The following is a 17,628-nucleotide window of genomic DNA, read 5'->3' as shown; positions in this document are numbered from 1 at the left end:
GCATTTGGATCTGAATTCTGGATAAAACGTCCGCTAAAGGACTGACAAGGTATGTTTCTGGTGCCGCTGTGGTCTCTGTGTTGACAAGGTTTGATCAGACGCCCTGAAGATCGGAATGATGGAATGATGGAATGATGGAAAAGACGTATAGAGAGAGAAATGAAAACAGAAATAAGCGGATGAAAAGGGATTGCAGTAAACAAAGTACAACTGCTCCAGGAATGAGATGTAATGTTACCACTACTGCAACTGCACCTAGCAAGTAATACTGCTGCACTTTAAGTAAACAGCAATGCCAAATGAAATCAGTACTGAATCCATGCACATGAGAAATTGTGTTTTAAATCAGCGGTCATGAGGGAGAATTTCAACATGGAATCATTGCACATGTTTGATTGCAATGTTGTTGATGAATCATGCTAATTTTCACTTCTTGCTAGACTTCCGTGGGCGGGGTTTGGGCTCTCCTACATATATAGTTTCAGGTGATAGCGTGAGCACACACAAGAGACAGTACACACAAACCCTTCTTTCTTTTTACTACAATGGGATTCAATATTTGGTAAGTTTAAATAATAATATACAACTTCAGAGTGGATATGGTGGAATAGAAAGAAAACATTTCGGGGGATAACTAACAATAAACTTAAAAAGATCCTTAACAAATATTTATAAAGTACTATTGTCCTTATTTCCCATGAACATTGTTTGTATGATATCACAGATAGGGCTGGAAATTACCCGAGATCATGATTGCATAGTAACCCTGTTTTTCTTCTAACAGACTTTTGAAGATTTTACAGCCAACAGCTAACTGCATACACAGACGCACCAAAATGAACTGTAGCAGGTAAGACATTTTCACCACTTGAATTAGAGCTATGTTTGTTAGCTTCTAGCTTTTTTGCTGTAATTATTTAAACTGATGATGCCACATGATAACATACGCCATATATTTACCTCTGTATACAGAGAGGTATAACAATCTATACAGATGGAAATTATGCGTGCAGTAAACAGTGTAAACATTTACCGATGCATGCACACTAATCCAACCACTATGCAAGCTGGAAATAATGCAAATGAATGCAAAGACAAAAGGCCTTAAAGTCGTTTTTCTAGCAAAGCGTGGCATGCGTGCGTATCAAGTGTAGCGCCCTGGACAGAGAAGCTGAGCCTCCGCTCACCCCTTCCTCTCTCCCCAGAGTCCTCCCCGTGTTTGGTCCTCCGCCGCAGCAGCCCATCGACCTGGCCATGCAGCTCTGCCTCTCCCAGACCCAGCCCCTTTACCACCTGCTCACCATGTCCACCCTCCGGCCCCCCAAAGCCCTGCGCGAGCCCTCAAATGACCCCCACCGAGCCGACCGGCCCGGCTCTCCCTTCTCCTCCCTCTCCTCCTCTCCCAGCTCCACCCCGTCCTCCTCGCCCGACTCCTCGCTGACCTGGGAGCCGCGCAGCTGCCTGCGGAGCTGCCTGCGTCGCCGCGGCGGGGGCTCCGTCCGGAGGCGGGTCATTTTCGCCGACGCTTGGGGACTGGCCCTCACCGAGGTGCGACTCTTTGTGCCCGAGCCCGCCCAGGACACTGCCTTTGGAACTCTGTCGAGAGCCCGCCACCAGTTCAAAAACAACCAGCTGCCCTGCTCTCCCTTGGCGGCAAAGGCTCAGCTCCCGGCGGCGAAGGCTCAGCTCCCGGCGCCGTCGCCGTCGCCCGCGCCGGGGTCCCCATCGCTGAAGCGGCGGCGGTACCAGCTGAAACTGGCCTCCGCGTTGCCCACCCCGGACTACTCCTCGGGCCTGAAGGACGCCCGGGTGCAGCTGGAGAGCTGCAGTGTGACCGAACGCGGCCTGATGGGAACGGTGCGCGTGGCGTGCAGCACCGGCGGCGAGGAGCGGGCCGTGCACGTGCGCCTGACCTTCGACTCGTGGAGGAGCCACCGGGACGTGCCCTGCACCCTGCTGCTGCAGAACTGCGGGAACACGCAGACGGACGTGTTCGCCTTCCACGGGCCGCTGCCCCGCGCGCTGCTGGACCCCCGTGAGGGAGTGGAGTTCTGCCTCTATGTGCGGGTCCAGGGAGGGGGCGGGGCCAGTGTCCACTGGGACAACAACACGGGGAAGAATTACAGGGTGGTGTGCGTGGAGAGCGAGGACTCCAAGCAGATGCACTCGCGGACCGCCAGGCCCGGCTCAGCGCTGTTGCCCACCTCCTCCTCCCCCTCCTCCTCCCCCACCCTTGCTAGGAAGAACTACATCAACCCTCGGCCCAGTTGGAGCGGAGCTGCAGGCATTTGGACTCCGTTTGACCGCCCTGCTTGCCACTCGCTGTAAAAAAAAAACAGCGAGTATTCTTTGCAAGCCCCCTTGGTTACATGTCGGAGGCTTTGGGTCATTTCAATTCAAAGCGCACAAAGTGTCAGCAAACGTAGTGTGGATGAGGTGGAACCAAAATGGATCGGAAAAAGTTGTGAACTATTTGCGACGCTGCAAACTTTGTAGGCGTGAGTTATTTGAATGAAGCATATAACCGCATCAACGGTCACGAGACGGAGTGGGCACTACCTTGATGTGGGGAAAAAGTGAAGGGAAGGATAAAGTTATGATGAGACACGAACAACATCGTAGGCGTAGTCATTTAAATTCAGTGTCTTAAAATATAAAGTGTGTGATTCATTTGTGATTGGAAACTAATTATGGTACATTTAAGCTGCAAACAGCTTGCAACTCTAAAAATGAAGCAGATGTTATGAAATGCGATGTCTTACCATATAAATTGTAAACAGACGAACAAAAGTACAAGAGAAAAAAGTCCTGCATGGAAGATGAGTTTGCAAGTGTTTGTGGCTTCGTGAGACAGAAATATATTATTTACAATGATGTATATGATATAGTCCACGGTAGCTCTACACAAGGTAGCTAATTAGACAGAGACCAACTTCCTGCAATATGTGAATATTTGTTTTCATGTTTTATACATGTATTTATATCGATATATCTATAATAAATTATTTATTGTTCTTTAAATCACTGTTGTGCGAGTGTGGTTTATTCTCTTGTTCTCTTTATTAAAATATACATATTTCATAGTTCATAAGTCTAAAGTAAACAAATAGTAACAATAGTTAGTAGTGGAAGTAGTAGTAGTATTGGTAGTACTATAGTAGTATGCTTGTAGTAGTAGCAGAAGTAGTAGTAGTAGTAGTATTAGTATTGGTCTATCTACTCCTGAGACGTTTGGATGTGGTGACTCTAGAGATATCTTCTCCCGACATGTGTTGATGCTGTGACTCTAGAGATCTATCTTCCTCTGATATGTCCGGAAGTGGGGACTCAGAAATCTTCCAGTGAGGGAATGGAATTTTGGAGTAGGCCTATTTATTTTTTCGACTAATGCTTCCCTGCTCCTAAGAAATGCTGGGTTAAAAACAACCCAATCTTAACCCAACTGCTGGTTTAATATAGGACCGACCAAGCGTTGAGTTAGGATAACCCAACCAAATGGATTGACGGTTTAACCCAACATGTTGGGTTACCCGTTTACCCAGACTGCTGGGTTATTTTAACAAAGCTTTTGGTTATATATATACCACAGTTGAGTTACTTTGCTAACCCGGTATTTTGGTTGTATTGACTACAGAATTGGGTTAACTAGTCAACAAGGTTGGGTTAAATTAATTTAATTTATGAGTTAAAACAAATGGGCTATTTCTTCTTTATTTAATGTTATCACAATTCAGTGATAATCCTGAATACTCTTATTTAATTTACCAAATATTAAATATATTCTTAATATTTCATATTATTTTTTAATCTGGCCTATGCACAGGTATGGAGCAATGAATAATGATCAGACCAAAAGATGGGGAAAACAGTTTTTTTTATAACAAAATTGCAATGATCATGTGCAAATCACAATAGTAACAATAGCAATATCAATAGCAACAATAACTGAACAATAACTCACAAATCAAAAAATCTATAACATTTTCTAAATTTGCCTAAACGGGCACATTTGGCTGGGAACAGTTGTCCCCCTCGACCAGTATGTAGGGGTATGCCCTCGCTGGCCCATCGTACAATTAATAGTCGGCCATGTTCGTTCCAATCTAGACTACAGAAAAGAAAGGGGGAAAGGCCTCATATTTAAATATATATATATATATATATATATATATATATTTCTTTCCGAGAACATAGTATAGCTATAAAGCAATAACCAAAACAGTAGCAATATTCAAAAAGGGGAGAAATGACTTACTGGCTAAAAATTGAGGAAGGCTCCTCTGGCCTCGTCCACACTATGACGAAGTGTTCGTCTTCCAACCCTGTACACACTGTTGGGCATAAGGGCTGGCAGGATCTTCACGGCCAGGAATGTCTTGCTTTCTACAAAATCAGAAACAGAAATGTGCTTTAATATCTTTGTCTTATCATGCAGTATAATAATATCAAGGGAGGGCCTTCTGCCATATTTGGAGTTAAATAGTCTTTATGGTTTAACTGTAACCTTTAAGCACTATTCAGATTTTGAGGCAATGACTTCAATCAGTGCGTTTACATGGGACAGCTAGCTCGGATTAAGCTTTATACCGATTTTGCTACTCGAGCGGACGTGTCACTTGTCCGTACGTACATGGCCTTTAAGAGAATCGGATAATGGCCGGAGCATGGCTGAATCGGCTACCCTAGGCGGCGCAGCCCTCTCCACAAGTGGTAGTAGAGCCACCGGCTGACCGCTTTACGTCACCAGCAACAACAAACTCAGACGGCATTCGAGAAAGATGTTTTCAGTAGACAGCTGTCAGTTCACTTCGGCTCCATGTCATTTCTCCAACGCTCCATTATTCCGACCTCTCAGTCGTATGCGGACTCCTCCGGCGGCGGTGCAGCGGGAGGAGTCCAGACGGAGGAGTCCGCATACGACACGGAGTTCGGAACAATGGAGCGTCAGAGAAATGACATGGAGCCGAAGTGAACTGACAGCTGTCCCGCATACGGATACGCAATCCCTTTCTCCTCCATGTAGCGATTCAATCTGGACTTCAGAGAGTCAAAGCCAAAGTTCCTTTCCCCCAATTCCTTCTCCACCAAGGCCCCACTACGAGTCTTTGTTGTGGAAGTACCAGAGAGTCGGAGAACCCGACGCAGTCTTTAAGATTCATTATATCAGAGAATATCCCCGTCAGTTCGGTTGCGGCGCAATGAATGAATACAGATCGTACACACGTCAGAAGAGAAAAGTATGCATTACCTTGGCCTAATCCGTCAATTGACACCTGAAGTTTCCTCTCAATCGCAGCCAGATTCAGGACTCTCTCCTCCAGTTCCGCTGTCCACGTCTGGTATAACCGCATAGCGGAGTCAGGGTGGATGGCTTGAAAGTCCTATGCAATCTTAAACACACACAAACATAATAAAAAACAAAAACAAAGCGTACCTCTGTGCCGGTGACAAATATAAATCGGCTGTGTAAGAATAAGTAGCATTGCGTGATAAAGTGAATAATCAAATAACATGTTCTCAATTTCTCAGTCTCAATAAGTAAAATAATACCAAGTAATAGAGACATGAAATTTGATTGGTTTACCGTGACATGTTAACTCTACCTCAGCCAGTCGTTATCATTAATGCGATTGTCTCATGCCCACTAACTAAAGAACAGTAAACAGAGAGAGAGAGAGAGAGAGAGAGAGAGAGAGAGAGAGAGAGAGAGAGAGAGAGAGAGAGAGAGAGAGAGAGAGAGAGAGAACTAGTTGGTCTGATGAAAAAATGGCTTCAATTATATACGGCGTTATAATGGGAATAGTACAGACGCCGTTATTCCCATCACTTTATTTGTGTGACGCAGACGGATGCGCCCACATCATGTAAACTAACCGGGCCTTCGCGAGGAAAGCTGGAGGTTGTATTGATGTTAAATGTTACATTTTCTATGTTAAATCCCAAAATTGTTGACATTTCGATGGTGTGGAAGTGGGGTTTTGTTAATTATTATTATTTCAAGAGACATCGTGGTACCGGGGATGGGATGATTTGCCATTTGATATTGGTATTTATTGGCTAGCGCTCTTATGAGCTGATTTGATTGATCGTAATTATTATAATCATCAGCTATTTATTCAATATTGGGGTGGTCAAAATCACCTAAATTAAATCAATCCTGTCTTTTGATAACTAAATCAAGACAATGATTATTTTGTTCTGGTTTATCTGTAGTCCTTCTAACAATCATGATGGTGGAAACAAACCTTAAAGGTCTCGCCGGCTTTGAGAAGTCAAAAAGACCGCTCAAGTGCCGAAAAACCTCTTATATCATACAGATCAACCCAACGTTGGGTTAATACAACTACTGCTGGGTTAATACACCACTAAAGACTGGTCAGTATAACCCTGGCACTGCGTTAACGGAGGCCGGAAACGTAAGACCGGTTGCTATGCAACCTTGACTTGAGAGTCCTGGGGACCTAAGTCTGCGCAGATCCGCGTTAGCATAATGCTTCTTCATAATAGTTAACTACTTTAACAATCCAAAACCCCAGTGGAAACTAGATGGAAAACGTGTGTAGTTCAAAACGCGACGCAGCTTTTACTTCGCCACCTACAGAGTTTGTACATGTTATTTCCCATTGACATTTGACCAAGGGGACCGGTAGCCTCGGAGGCGGGACTTATTCTTCAGGCCCGTATTACAGAAACTTTGTATTACAGAAACGTTATCTTAAGGAAAGCAACACTGCAGGTCTATGTTTCTTTCCTTAAGATAAAACACACAATAGTGAAAAAAACCAACCTTAATGGGATTTCCCCCTGGATCTCGCCCCTTTGCCAGTCCATGTAAAAGACTTTTCAAAGAGAGTCAAAGCTTTATATATTCTTATCAGCCCAGTGTCTGAGTTTAAGTAATCCAGTGACTGGGTTGTTGCAACCCAGTTCATTTGACCCAACCTGACCCAACTAGTAACTCAGCAGCTGGGTAGAACTTAGTTACCCAACATGAGTATAATTAACCCAATAAAATGACCCAGCAGTGTCAACCCAGCGGTTGGGTTGATATAATAACCCAGCATTTCTTAGAGTTATGCACACATAAAGCTGATGCATGTGTGTGCGTACGTGCTATGTATGTGTGTGAGTTGATCTGCTTGCGTTCACAGGTGAGGTAGTAATGTTCGGTTTACTGGTTATTGATGACAGGCCAGCAGTCATCACGCTGCAGGGAATCACCATAGCAGTGGTCACTGAACCTAAAGTGGACTGGGCATCTTGCTCAAGGAGACCTACCGATTGTGGAAAAACAGGGTTCCTAACCCAAAGCTTTAAACTGGGGAAGGTTCCACAAAACTATCCGTTACATTATTATTATAACTGTTAGAGTTTGCACAATGGTAGCCTGTGAAGACACATTTGTGATGGTTCAGGCCCAATGCCGTTTGACTGTATTAAAACAGCCTGCAACAAAGCAGCAACACATCACAAGAACGTCCTGCAATAAGAGAAGCAAGAGCGAGGCCGAATAAATAAACTCATGTGACGTAAGCAGTGACTGTACCCCCCCCCCCCCGCCAAAAATATCATCCTGCGCGTCTGCATCCATGGCGTTTCTGGTCCTCAGTCCCAACGTAACGGTCGACTCGTCTCCTCGGCTATGGAATCGCAACAATGTTGCAACCTGGGGAGGGCGCGTTGCTTACGTGTACGCTTGTATTGCGGTCAACGAAGATAATGTGTTTATCAAATTACTCATTTTAATGAAGGCCCAATGGTAAATGCAATTGAGTAAAGAGTAGAATTCTAAGTCAAATATTTACTCAATAAGAGAAAAATTACAGACTTAAAGGATCTTTGTGTTTCTCAGAGGCCCCATGACCCGTTTGATTGATAGGGTCACGCGAGGACACATGGGCTGCTCTCTCCAGACGGGCCTGTTGTCCAGCTGGTCTCTCCAGGGGGGCCTTTTGTCTGGCTGGTCTCTCCAGAGGGGCCTGTTATCCAGCTGGTCTCTCCAGAGAGGCCTGTTGTCTGACTTGTCTCTCCAGAGGGGCCTGTTGTCAGACTTGTCTCTCCAGAGGGGCCTGTGGTCAGACTTGTCTTTCCAGAGGGGCATGCTGTCTGGCTGGTCTCTCCAGAGGGGCCTGTTTTCTGGCTGTTCTCTCCAGAGGGGCCTGTTGTCTGGCTAGTCTCTCCAGGGGGGCCTTTTGTCTGGCTGCTCTCTCCAGAGAGGCCTGTTGTCTGGCTGGTCTCTCCAGAGTGGCCTTTTGTCTGGCTGCTCTCTCCAGAGAGGCCTGTTGTCTGGCTGGTCTCTCCAGAGAGGCCTTTTGTCTGGCTGCTCTCTCCAGAGAAGCCTGTTCTCCCAACACCTCCCCCCCTCCTAGCTTTTCTCCCTGTCCCAGTGTGTTGTTGTGGATCGAAACCCCCCGGGTAATGTCAACACAGGAACCACAACTAGTAACTGTAGCGACAACAGCAGAAGCCGTGTGTCGTGTCATGTACGCACATGCCATGGGTGTGGTCGTCAGCTCCTCCTCTGGTTTGATTGACAGCAGAGGGGAGAAGCCCAGGTGTGTGAGTGGTGATTGTTGTTCCTCCAAACGCCTTGGCGCACTGAATCAACCGACATGTGGCTTGGACCGGTTCCTCTCTCTCATTCCCTGAGCTTGGCACCAGGCCGGGATATCTGGCTTCCCATCTCCCGTTTCCCCAGGGCTCTCACACAACAGCGGAGCCCATGGGAAATCCAAGGCTTGTGTCAGTCCCTTCCCTGACCCACACCTTAATGGTAAATGGACTGTATTTATATAGCGCTTTTCTTACCAGTGGCCATTCAAAGCGCTTTACAATATCACCTAACACACAAGAAGAAGAAGAGTGTGGCCGTGTTAGGACCATAACACGGCCACACTCTCCGGGTGTGGGTCAGGGGGGGTTAACACATGCACTCCCCACGTGCATGTTCCTCGCCAGGGGCATAGGAATGAGTTTAACATTGGGGGGGACACATATCGGAAACCTGACAGATCCGTTAATGGTTTGAAATACAGAAATATGTCATAAATTAACTAACTAACTGAAAAAATTCACAAATATATTTTATTCTACTTAAAAGATACATTTGTAAATGTAAAGCAAAACACATTTTGAATGGCAGTAATGAACTGATAAATATCAAATCAATTCTTTAATTGCTCAATCATCCAGTTTTTAGAATAAGAAGCGGCGACAAGACGCTGTGTTGCGCTTTCAAAATAAAATAAAATATTTTTCTCCCCCCGGTATAATTTTTAGGTGGGACAAATGCGCCTGTCTCCAATATTGGAGGGGACACGTCCCCTCCGTCCCCCCCGGTTCCTACGCATGCCTGATGATGTGCACCCTCTTTTCTCGCTCATGCACACTCTTCAGCACGTGTTGAGGTGTCGGAGGGCTTCACGTGCACACCGTTTGCGTGGCGACTGTGGCGCTGGAAGAGTTCTCGTCCACGTTATTGACCTTTCAACGGGAGGAGGAGGTCTGTTCACTGGTCATGTGGTCAGGTGGACAGGGGCATCACGTGCACACCCTTCAGGTGCCAGGGGGGGAGGAGGCTTCACGTGCACCCTCTTCACGCGCCAGGTGAGAGGAGGAATCACGTGCACTCTTCACGTGCCAGGGGAGAGGAGCAATCGCGTGCACACCCTTAACGAGCCAGAGAGGGGAGGCATCACGTGCACACCCTTAACGAGCCAGAGAGGGGAGGCATCACGTGCACACCCTTAACGAGCCAGAGAGGGGAGGCATCACGTGCACACTCTTAACGTGCCAGAGAGGGGAGGCATCACGTGCACACTCTTAACGTGCCAGAGAGGGGAGGCATCACGTGCACACTCTTAACGTGCTAGAGAGGCGAGGCATCACAATACACTTTGAGGGTCAGGCTGTGCAAACAGACTCTGGGAATCTCGATTTAAAAATATCATTTGTGCGCAGCGTGAAGTTGTACGTGTTGAAACAGAACTAAGTCAATAACACGCTAAGGCCTTTTATGGCTTCCCTTGTCTCACAAGCAAATTAGATCCTTTATGTTTACGTCCTTCAGCAAAAAGATCCAGACAGTAGAACTTTGTTAGATATTTATGTGCATATCTGTGTGTGAGGGAGAGGGAGAAAGACAAAGACATGAGGGAGAAAGACAAACAATGAGAGTGAGAGACAGAGTAAGACAGGGGAAGAGAGTGAGTCAGAGAGTGTTAACGTCTATGGGAGGAGGGTGTGTTGTTGCTTTTGGAACAGAGATGGCTAGATGCCATTCAGTGATGTACTCCTGCTCCTCTGAGTAAGCAGCACATACGCCTTGAATTAGCAAATACTGAAATGATAAAAAAAAGAGATAAGAAACAAAAGATAAGTGTTAGAAAACCTTTGATCCATTTGGAGCGGGCAAAACACTCCTTCCTGTCACACTCTCAGATGAACCTCTCACACTTGTTATTTCTTGCTGTTTACCACAGAAAGAAAGAGAAGAGTGAGTGAGTGAGAGAAAGAATAATAACAAACTAATAATATGTGTGTGTGTGTGTGTGTGTGTGTACTGACCACTGCAGGTGACCTCATGGTTTTTACAGTCGTAGAAGTAGTGTTCGGTGTAAGGGTTGTCGAAGATGGGCCAGCATTCATCGTGCTGCATGGAGTTACTGTAGCACTGGTCATGGACCTGGCAGCAACTACACACCAACACAGCACATGTCCCAACAGTATCCTAACATGATACATAGAGGGGGAATGTTACACTAAATGTATGCAGAATTTACACTGGATCGAAAAGTTACACGAAATGTAGGTGACGCCAACTTTTTGGTAAATTTTCCAGTAAATGTTACAGTAAATTTAAGTTACATTAAGATACATATAAAATATTAGACTAAATGTAGGTTCAAAGGAGGGAGTAGTTATAATACACTAAATTGTAGTGACATTGATTCGGAAAGATTACATTACATTTAAGTTAAATTCACATTTAGTGTATAATACTAAACTGTAACACTAAATAGGACACAATTTCATTTCGAGGAAATGGTACTAAAAGTAAATTTACATTTACAGGAATTTCCCTGATTGTTCTATGCCCTCAGTCATTCTTATTCTTTAAACCAATTTCCTTTCACTTTCTTCACACGCTAAGCTCTTTGAATTGATACTTTGCAGGAAAAGCAATCTATAAATACAGTTTGATCTGATGTAGAGATTTAACCAGAGCATCTTTTCAACCATTTCATGTTTGTAAGTTGTTAAACCTGATTCTGAGTATAGAATTGTCTGCAGCTTATTCACTACATACTATAACACACAACACAAGGCTGGTTAAAGGGAACCTGCTATGAGGTGCGAGGTGTACCACATGTAGGACACGTGAGCACACAGCAGGCTGTAGTCCTAACTGCAGCCTTCTCACTGAGCCCTATCTGAATTTGACCCGGGTCAACTCTTTAACATACTCTTTTATCTACTGTGATTTATTAAGATAGATGGGGAGAGAGGGGAGCCATCACGTGCACACTCTTAACGTGCCAGAGAGGGGAGGCATCACAATACACTTTGAGGGTCAGGGTGTGCATACAGACTCTTTGGGAGTTTCGATTTAATAATATAATTTGATCGTGGTTTCTTTGAAGTTGTACGTGTTGAAACGGCACTAATCGCCTGAGTCAATAACACGCTACGGCCTTTCATTGATTCCAATTTCTCACAAGCAAACTGGGTCCTTTATGTGGTTAACGTCCTTCAATAGAAAACCCAAATGGTAGAACTTCAGAAGGTATTCATGTGTATCACTTCAACAGAAATACAACACAGACAGAGTCAGGGAGACAAAGGGACAGAGAGTGAGAATGAGAAAGAGACAGAGAGACAAAGAGTGAGAGAGTTAGAGAAAGAGACAGAGAGAGTGAGAGAGACAGAGATTGAGAGAGAGAGACAGAGTAAGAATGAGAGTGAGAGCGTTAATTTCTGTTGGAGAAGGGTGTGTTGTTGCCGTGGGAACAGAGTTGGCTAGATGCCATTCAATGATGTACTCCTGCTCCTGTGAGGGAGCAGAACATACATTTTGAATTAGCAAATACTGAAATGAAAATGAAAAGAGAAAGGAAACAAAAGATAAGTGATAGAAAACCTTTAATACCAGCCACACATTCATAGTTTTTGGTATAATTCAAATTGAACAATACTCCTTTACTCAAATTGTAACTGAACTGACTCTGGATGTAGCATCCTACAGCACAAATATAAACCCATAATACACATCTAGAGATTTTTCCAACATGGTGTTTTATTTACAGCTAGCTTCGACACAGCGTGCCAAGCAGCAGGCTGTATAGGGTTGATGATGTAGCCGGCCTTCAGAAAGCAGGGGCCTTTATTTACAATGTTTCCCAGGCAGGTGCTCGTGCTCTGGGTTCCATTTGGAGCGGGCAAAACACTCTGCGGCCTTCCTGTCACACTCACAGATGAACCTCTCACACCTGTCGTTTTTAGCTGTGGACCACAGAAAGAAAGAAAAGAGTGAGTGAGTGAAAGAATAATAAACTAATAATAAAAAAAAACGCGCGTGTGTGTGTGTGCGTGCGTGTGTGCGTGCGTGCGTTTGTGTGTACTGACCACTGCAGGTGACCTCATGGTTTTTACAGTTGTAGAAGTAGTGTTCGGTGTAAGGGTTGTCGAAGATGGGCCAGCATTCATCGTGCTGCATGGAGTTACTGTAGCACTGGTCATGGACCTGGCAGCACCTACACACCAACACAGCACAAGTAAATACAGTATCCTTACGTGTAACATGGAGGGGGAATGCAACACTAAATGCATGCAACATTTACATTTGATAGAAATGTTACACAAAATGTAGGTAACGTTAATTTTTTGGTAAATGTACCAGTAAATGTAGGTTACATTTACAGTAGTAGTTATAATACAATAAATCCTAGCGACATTGAGTGGAAAGGTTACATTAAATTTAAGTTAAATTCACATTAGTGAGTAACACTAAACTGTAACACTAAGTCCCATTTTCATTTAAAGGAAATGCTACTCTGGAATATCCCTCTGATTGTCATTCAGATTCTTTAAACCAAGTTCCTTTCACTTCCTTCACACGCTAAGCTCTTTGGATTACTGCCTTGCAGGAAAGCAATCTATAAATAAAGTTTGATCTGATGAAGTGATTTATCCAGAGCATCTTCACAACCACTTGATATTTATGAGTTGTTAAACCTCGATTCTGAGCATAGAATTGTCTGCAGTTTATTCAGTACATCTCATCCCACACACAACACAAGGCTGGTTAAAGGGACCCTCTGGTTATCAGGTGCGCATCATTAAGGGCATATGAGTACACAGTAGCATGTAGCCATAACTGCAGCCTCCTCACAGTCCTATCTGATTTCGACATCTGTAACAGACTATTGTAACAGCTACTGGGGCAAATCCCCTACTTTAATTTATTCAGATAGATGAGTCATGAGGGAGCAGGTAGGGGTTAGGCCTCTTTCTAAAAGTAGACGTTGGGGATTTCACCAACCTCCTTATGGCGAGGAGTCTTACGATGTCATGGACATCCCAAGTTAACGTTAACGTGTTTGGTTAGAACAAATCTACGATGGTATTTCGTGGGCATGCGCGTGTGTGTGTCTATCAGTGCATTAACGCGTCTATCAGTGCATTTGTGCATGTGTGTGCGTCTGGCTTCAGCGTGTCCATGTGTTTGTGTGTGTGTGTGTGTCTGACCTGTCCAGGTCATCTATTGGGGCCCCGGACCCCCCAAGACCACAGTAGCAGCCGTAGTCAGTGTAGTCCATCACCGGCCAGCTGTCAGGCATCACACACATTATCATGGCCCGGAACTGGTTCAGAGCTCTCAGGTCAGAGCCACGGGCTGCATACACACACATAAAGATATACATGATACACACACACACACACACACACACACACACACACACACACACACACACACACACACACACACACACACACACACACACACACACACATAACGATTTACATGATAGATACCCCCACACACATAAAGATATACGTGATAGATACACACAAAGATTTAATGATAGATACTCTCTCACACACACACACACACGATAGATACAAACACATAAAGATATGCATGATCGATACACACATAAAGATATAAATCATACACAGATAGACATTAACTTATATACACATAAACACACTCACAGATATATATTAATCATAAATATATACACACAGATCCATACACACACATACACAGGCAGACCTAAAGATACATATGCAAACACAGAGACACACAAACAGCTAAACACACATACCTCCGATATGCATTTGTCGGTTGTATACACAGGCCTATTGTATGCACACGCCTACACATGTGTGACCAGTCACACATGTAGAGCTGGGAGATAAAAGGCTTCTGGGAGCCAGGCTGACGGGTTGATGAGTCAAGTGAGGAGTAGCCCTCCTCGGCGATGACCAACAGCCACTTTAATTTTTGTTTGTTTATTTTATAGCAACATTTTGAAGTGGAATGCTGATGGGTAACATTTTAGTTTGACGTGTCTCATGTTACAAAGACATTACTCAGACTTCCACTTAAAGACTTGGGGGTGATTACCAATCAACCCGCTTTACCTCCTGAGCTACTGCCGCCCTGATCTAAATACATCCACATAAACAAACCCAGGTTACTATAATAACAGAACCACGCCACCGGACCTGACTCACCGTAGGACAGGCCCGCCACCACCAGGACCAACAGCTGAGGGAGCTTCATGCTGGGCGAGAGCAGGGGGGAGACGGAGAGAGAGGGGAGGGCCGGAGAGATACCCAGGGACCCCGTCCCAGGCCTTTATAGCCTGCGGAGAGACCTTGAAATCTCCACAGTAAACATGCGATGATTGGGAGAATAGCATATGTGCACGTGGGAGGGGGGATTGGGAGAGCGGGGGGGGGTGGCAAGAATATATACATAATACGTACAGACTGTACACACACAAACTTAGTTTGTGCTGTACAGAAGTACATGCACACACACACACACGCACACACCTTAATGCGTGATTGTCAGTTATATAAAAAATGTCAGTACATGACTACACGGATGTACAACTATTGGCACTGGGTTAGTTGACGTACGTGATAGTTAATTGTACTGATTGATGTGGTATCTGGGTATGTATGCTGTAGATGGCACACAGCCAGGCCAACTGATTTATAAGGGAGGAAACCAAACCATGTACAAGGGTGATTAAACACTTTCACATGGGAGTACATTTCATATCAAATGCTTCAATACTTGTGAGTGGAATGTTGATATTCTAGAAATATGGGCGCAATTTGAGTTGATGTGCGTGTGAGGGACTTGAAAAAGCAGTGCAGCCGAGATGGAAGTGAATAATTAACCAAGCTTGGATGGTTTTAAGTGACCCTGTGAGGTTTTGGAGTAGGACGTCCAGTCCAAACACAAAGCTTGACACATGCCCCGATGTCTGTCAGTGGAATGCGCGTAACTGTTTCCAACATGTGTACAAGCAAAAGGAAAATCCCACACTCGGAGGGCCTCTGCTATTCTAGGCATGTATTTCTCAACATGACTCACGTTGCATTTGTGTACGAAGACAAGCACTTTTCACTTTTCCCCATTATTCTAAAGACTATATTCAAATGTAGTCTTCAGCCGATATTTCTATCCAAAGTAAGAAGTATCTGGGGTCAAGAAAATGGTTTGTGTGCTCAACTCTCTGACTTAAGATCCCAGGGTTGATACCCAGTGTTCAGAGTCTGTAGTCCATCTTGGATCAAGATGCCGTCAAACCCTGACCTGCTTCTGACCGACATGCATCTGAATTCACTGGAAGTTGGACGAAGTGTCTGCTGAATGCCATACTTAAACCATGAACACATCTCCTCAACTAGTCCAAAACTAGTAAAACTAAAATGCACATGGCAATGTAGCGGGATAGATGAAGCCTCCCGTCGCTATTATGCATAATACTTGAGTTTTATGGCCTACAACACTGTGGGGCAATGATTTAAAAGACCGACTGTGTACCTATGCCTGCCGGTGTATACACAGAGGTATAATTGGCCTGTACTTAAGTGTCTAAACAATGAGCAATTGGCTACTTTAATCTACGTTGCTACGCACCTCCTAAGAGACGACACACTGCACCTGACTGCACACAATGATACATGACAATGGAGCTCCATGTTGACATTCAGGAGATGGCTGGTTTAACCTATGTACACTGATGACTCAATGCCCACCAGGTGTGCAGCCTCACCCAGGCCCAGCGTCCGATCAGACTTGGCCAGGTCAGGCAGCTTAAAGCAGCCATTATCCATAGGCACTCAGCCACATGAGACTGTGTTCACCTAAATTAACATTTACATTTAGGGCATTTAGCAGACTTACAATAAGTACATTTGTCAGAAGAAGGAGAAACAATATATCGCTGTCGGTACAGTAAAGGTATTCATAGAAGCAAGTGCCAAGCACTAACAATTGCTAGGTTAACCCATTCCCCGTGTACAACAAAGATAGCTAGGATAAGATGCTACACAACCTAGTACTATAACTAAGTGCGACATACATGAGGTCTGATCAAGTGAGTTCACCAAGTGACCATATTCGTTAGTTGGGCGGAGGAACCTTCTGGAATCGTTGGGGAAACCATAACAACTCGATGCATCATTTTAATTCTGCATTCCATTTCCCCACCCAGCCCACATTTAGAAGGCATTCTCACTCCCAGTTACAAAAGGTTTTCCCAACGATTGTACAGGGTTTGCCCAGCCTGGCCTCGATGGGAACAAGTTGTACAGTGAGTCACGTGACAGACCTGTTTCCTTAACTCCTCGGCTGTATTACTATTCAACAGACGACATGAGCGCTGGGATCTGAACAAGAGAGACTACCTGAACAAAACTCACACAGACATGCTAAAACACGACAAATATTCTGTTGGCTAGCTCCAGACTACGGAGAACACAGACATAGGCACAGGCATGCCACGACTTTTTACTGCAGGACCTCACGGTCTTGAGAGCAGCAGGGTCCACTTGTCTGCACAGGTCCCCCTGGTGTGTTTCAGTGACAGAACGTACGAGAGAAACATGAGAATGCGTGAAAGCTCTGATCTATTTTTTAAATGGAACTTCAAATTCAAGTTCAAAGGGTCGGATTTATGGATGTGTGTTTGCATGCCGTCAGATATCAACATGTGCACAATGTCTGTGTGACAGCATGTATACACACACAAGGTCTGGTATTGCTCAGGCCTACTCAATATAAACAGCACAGTCAATATAAAACCAGGGCCTTTTGTTCTGTAACTATCAGACTTATTATATGTCATGCTAGTTGTGTAACATCTTATACTGGCTATCGTTGTTGTATAAGGGGAACGGGTTAACCTAGTGATTGTTAGTGCTTGGCACTTGGTTCTATGATCGTCCTTACTGTATCGACAGCGATATATTGTTTCCCAGGTAGTCCCACCTTCCACTGTTTCCATCACCAGCAAATGACAAGGCTTTTCATTCATACCGCTCCTGACCAGGAGAGGGCATCAGTGAGAAGGGTTTGATAAAGAATGGCCTTTCTTTTCGCCT

At 44.7% G+C, this 17,628-nt stretch overlaps 2 protein-coding genes across 2 annotated transcripts; one reads left to right on the top strand and one right to left on the bottom strand.

Annotated features, from left to right (window-relative positions):
* Positions 1-488: 488 nt before the first annotated feature.
* Positions 489-3,015, top strand: ppp1r3c2a (protein phosphatase 1 regulatory subunit 3C2, duplicate a). The gene is made up of 3 exons (XM_079755518.1): positions 489-562; positions 785-850; positions 1,206-3,015. Exons 2-3 carry the CDS (start codon positions 837-839, stop codon positions 2,326-2,328), a joined length of 1,137 nt encoding a protein of 378 aa, XP_079611644.1. The 5' UTR covers positions 489-562; positions 785-836; the 3' UTR covers positions 2,329-3,015.
* Positions 3,016-12,382: 9,367 nt separating this feature from the next.
* Positions 12,383-14,788, bottom strand: LOC307089310 (phospholipase A2-like; the record flags this gene model as incomplete). The annotated part of the gene is made up of 4 exons (XM_079755517.1): positions 12,383-12,501; positions 12,625-12,752; positions 13,747-13,894; positions 14,731-14,788. 4 exons carry the CDS (start codon positions 14,786-14,788, stop codon positions 12,383-12,385), a joined length of 453 nt encoding a protein of 150 aa, XP_079611643.1.
* Positions 14,789-17,628: the final 2,840 nt, after the last annotated feature.

Source organism: Pollachius pollachius (assembly GCF_949987615.1).
Source record: "Pollachius pollachius genome assembly, chromosome: 18".
Taxonomy (NCBI): Eukaryota; Metazoa; Chordata; class Actinopteri; order Gadiformes; family Gadidae; genus Pollachius; species Pollachius pollachius.
Note: the sequence above shows the minus strand (reverse complement) of the source record. Positions and strands in the feature narration are given on the sequence as shown.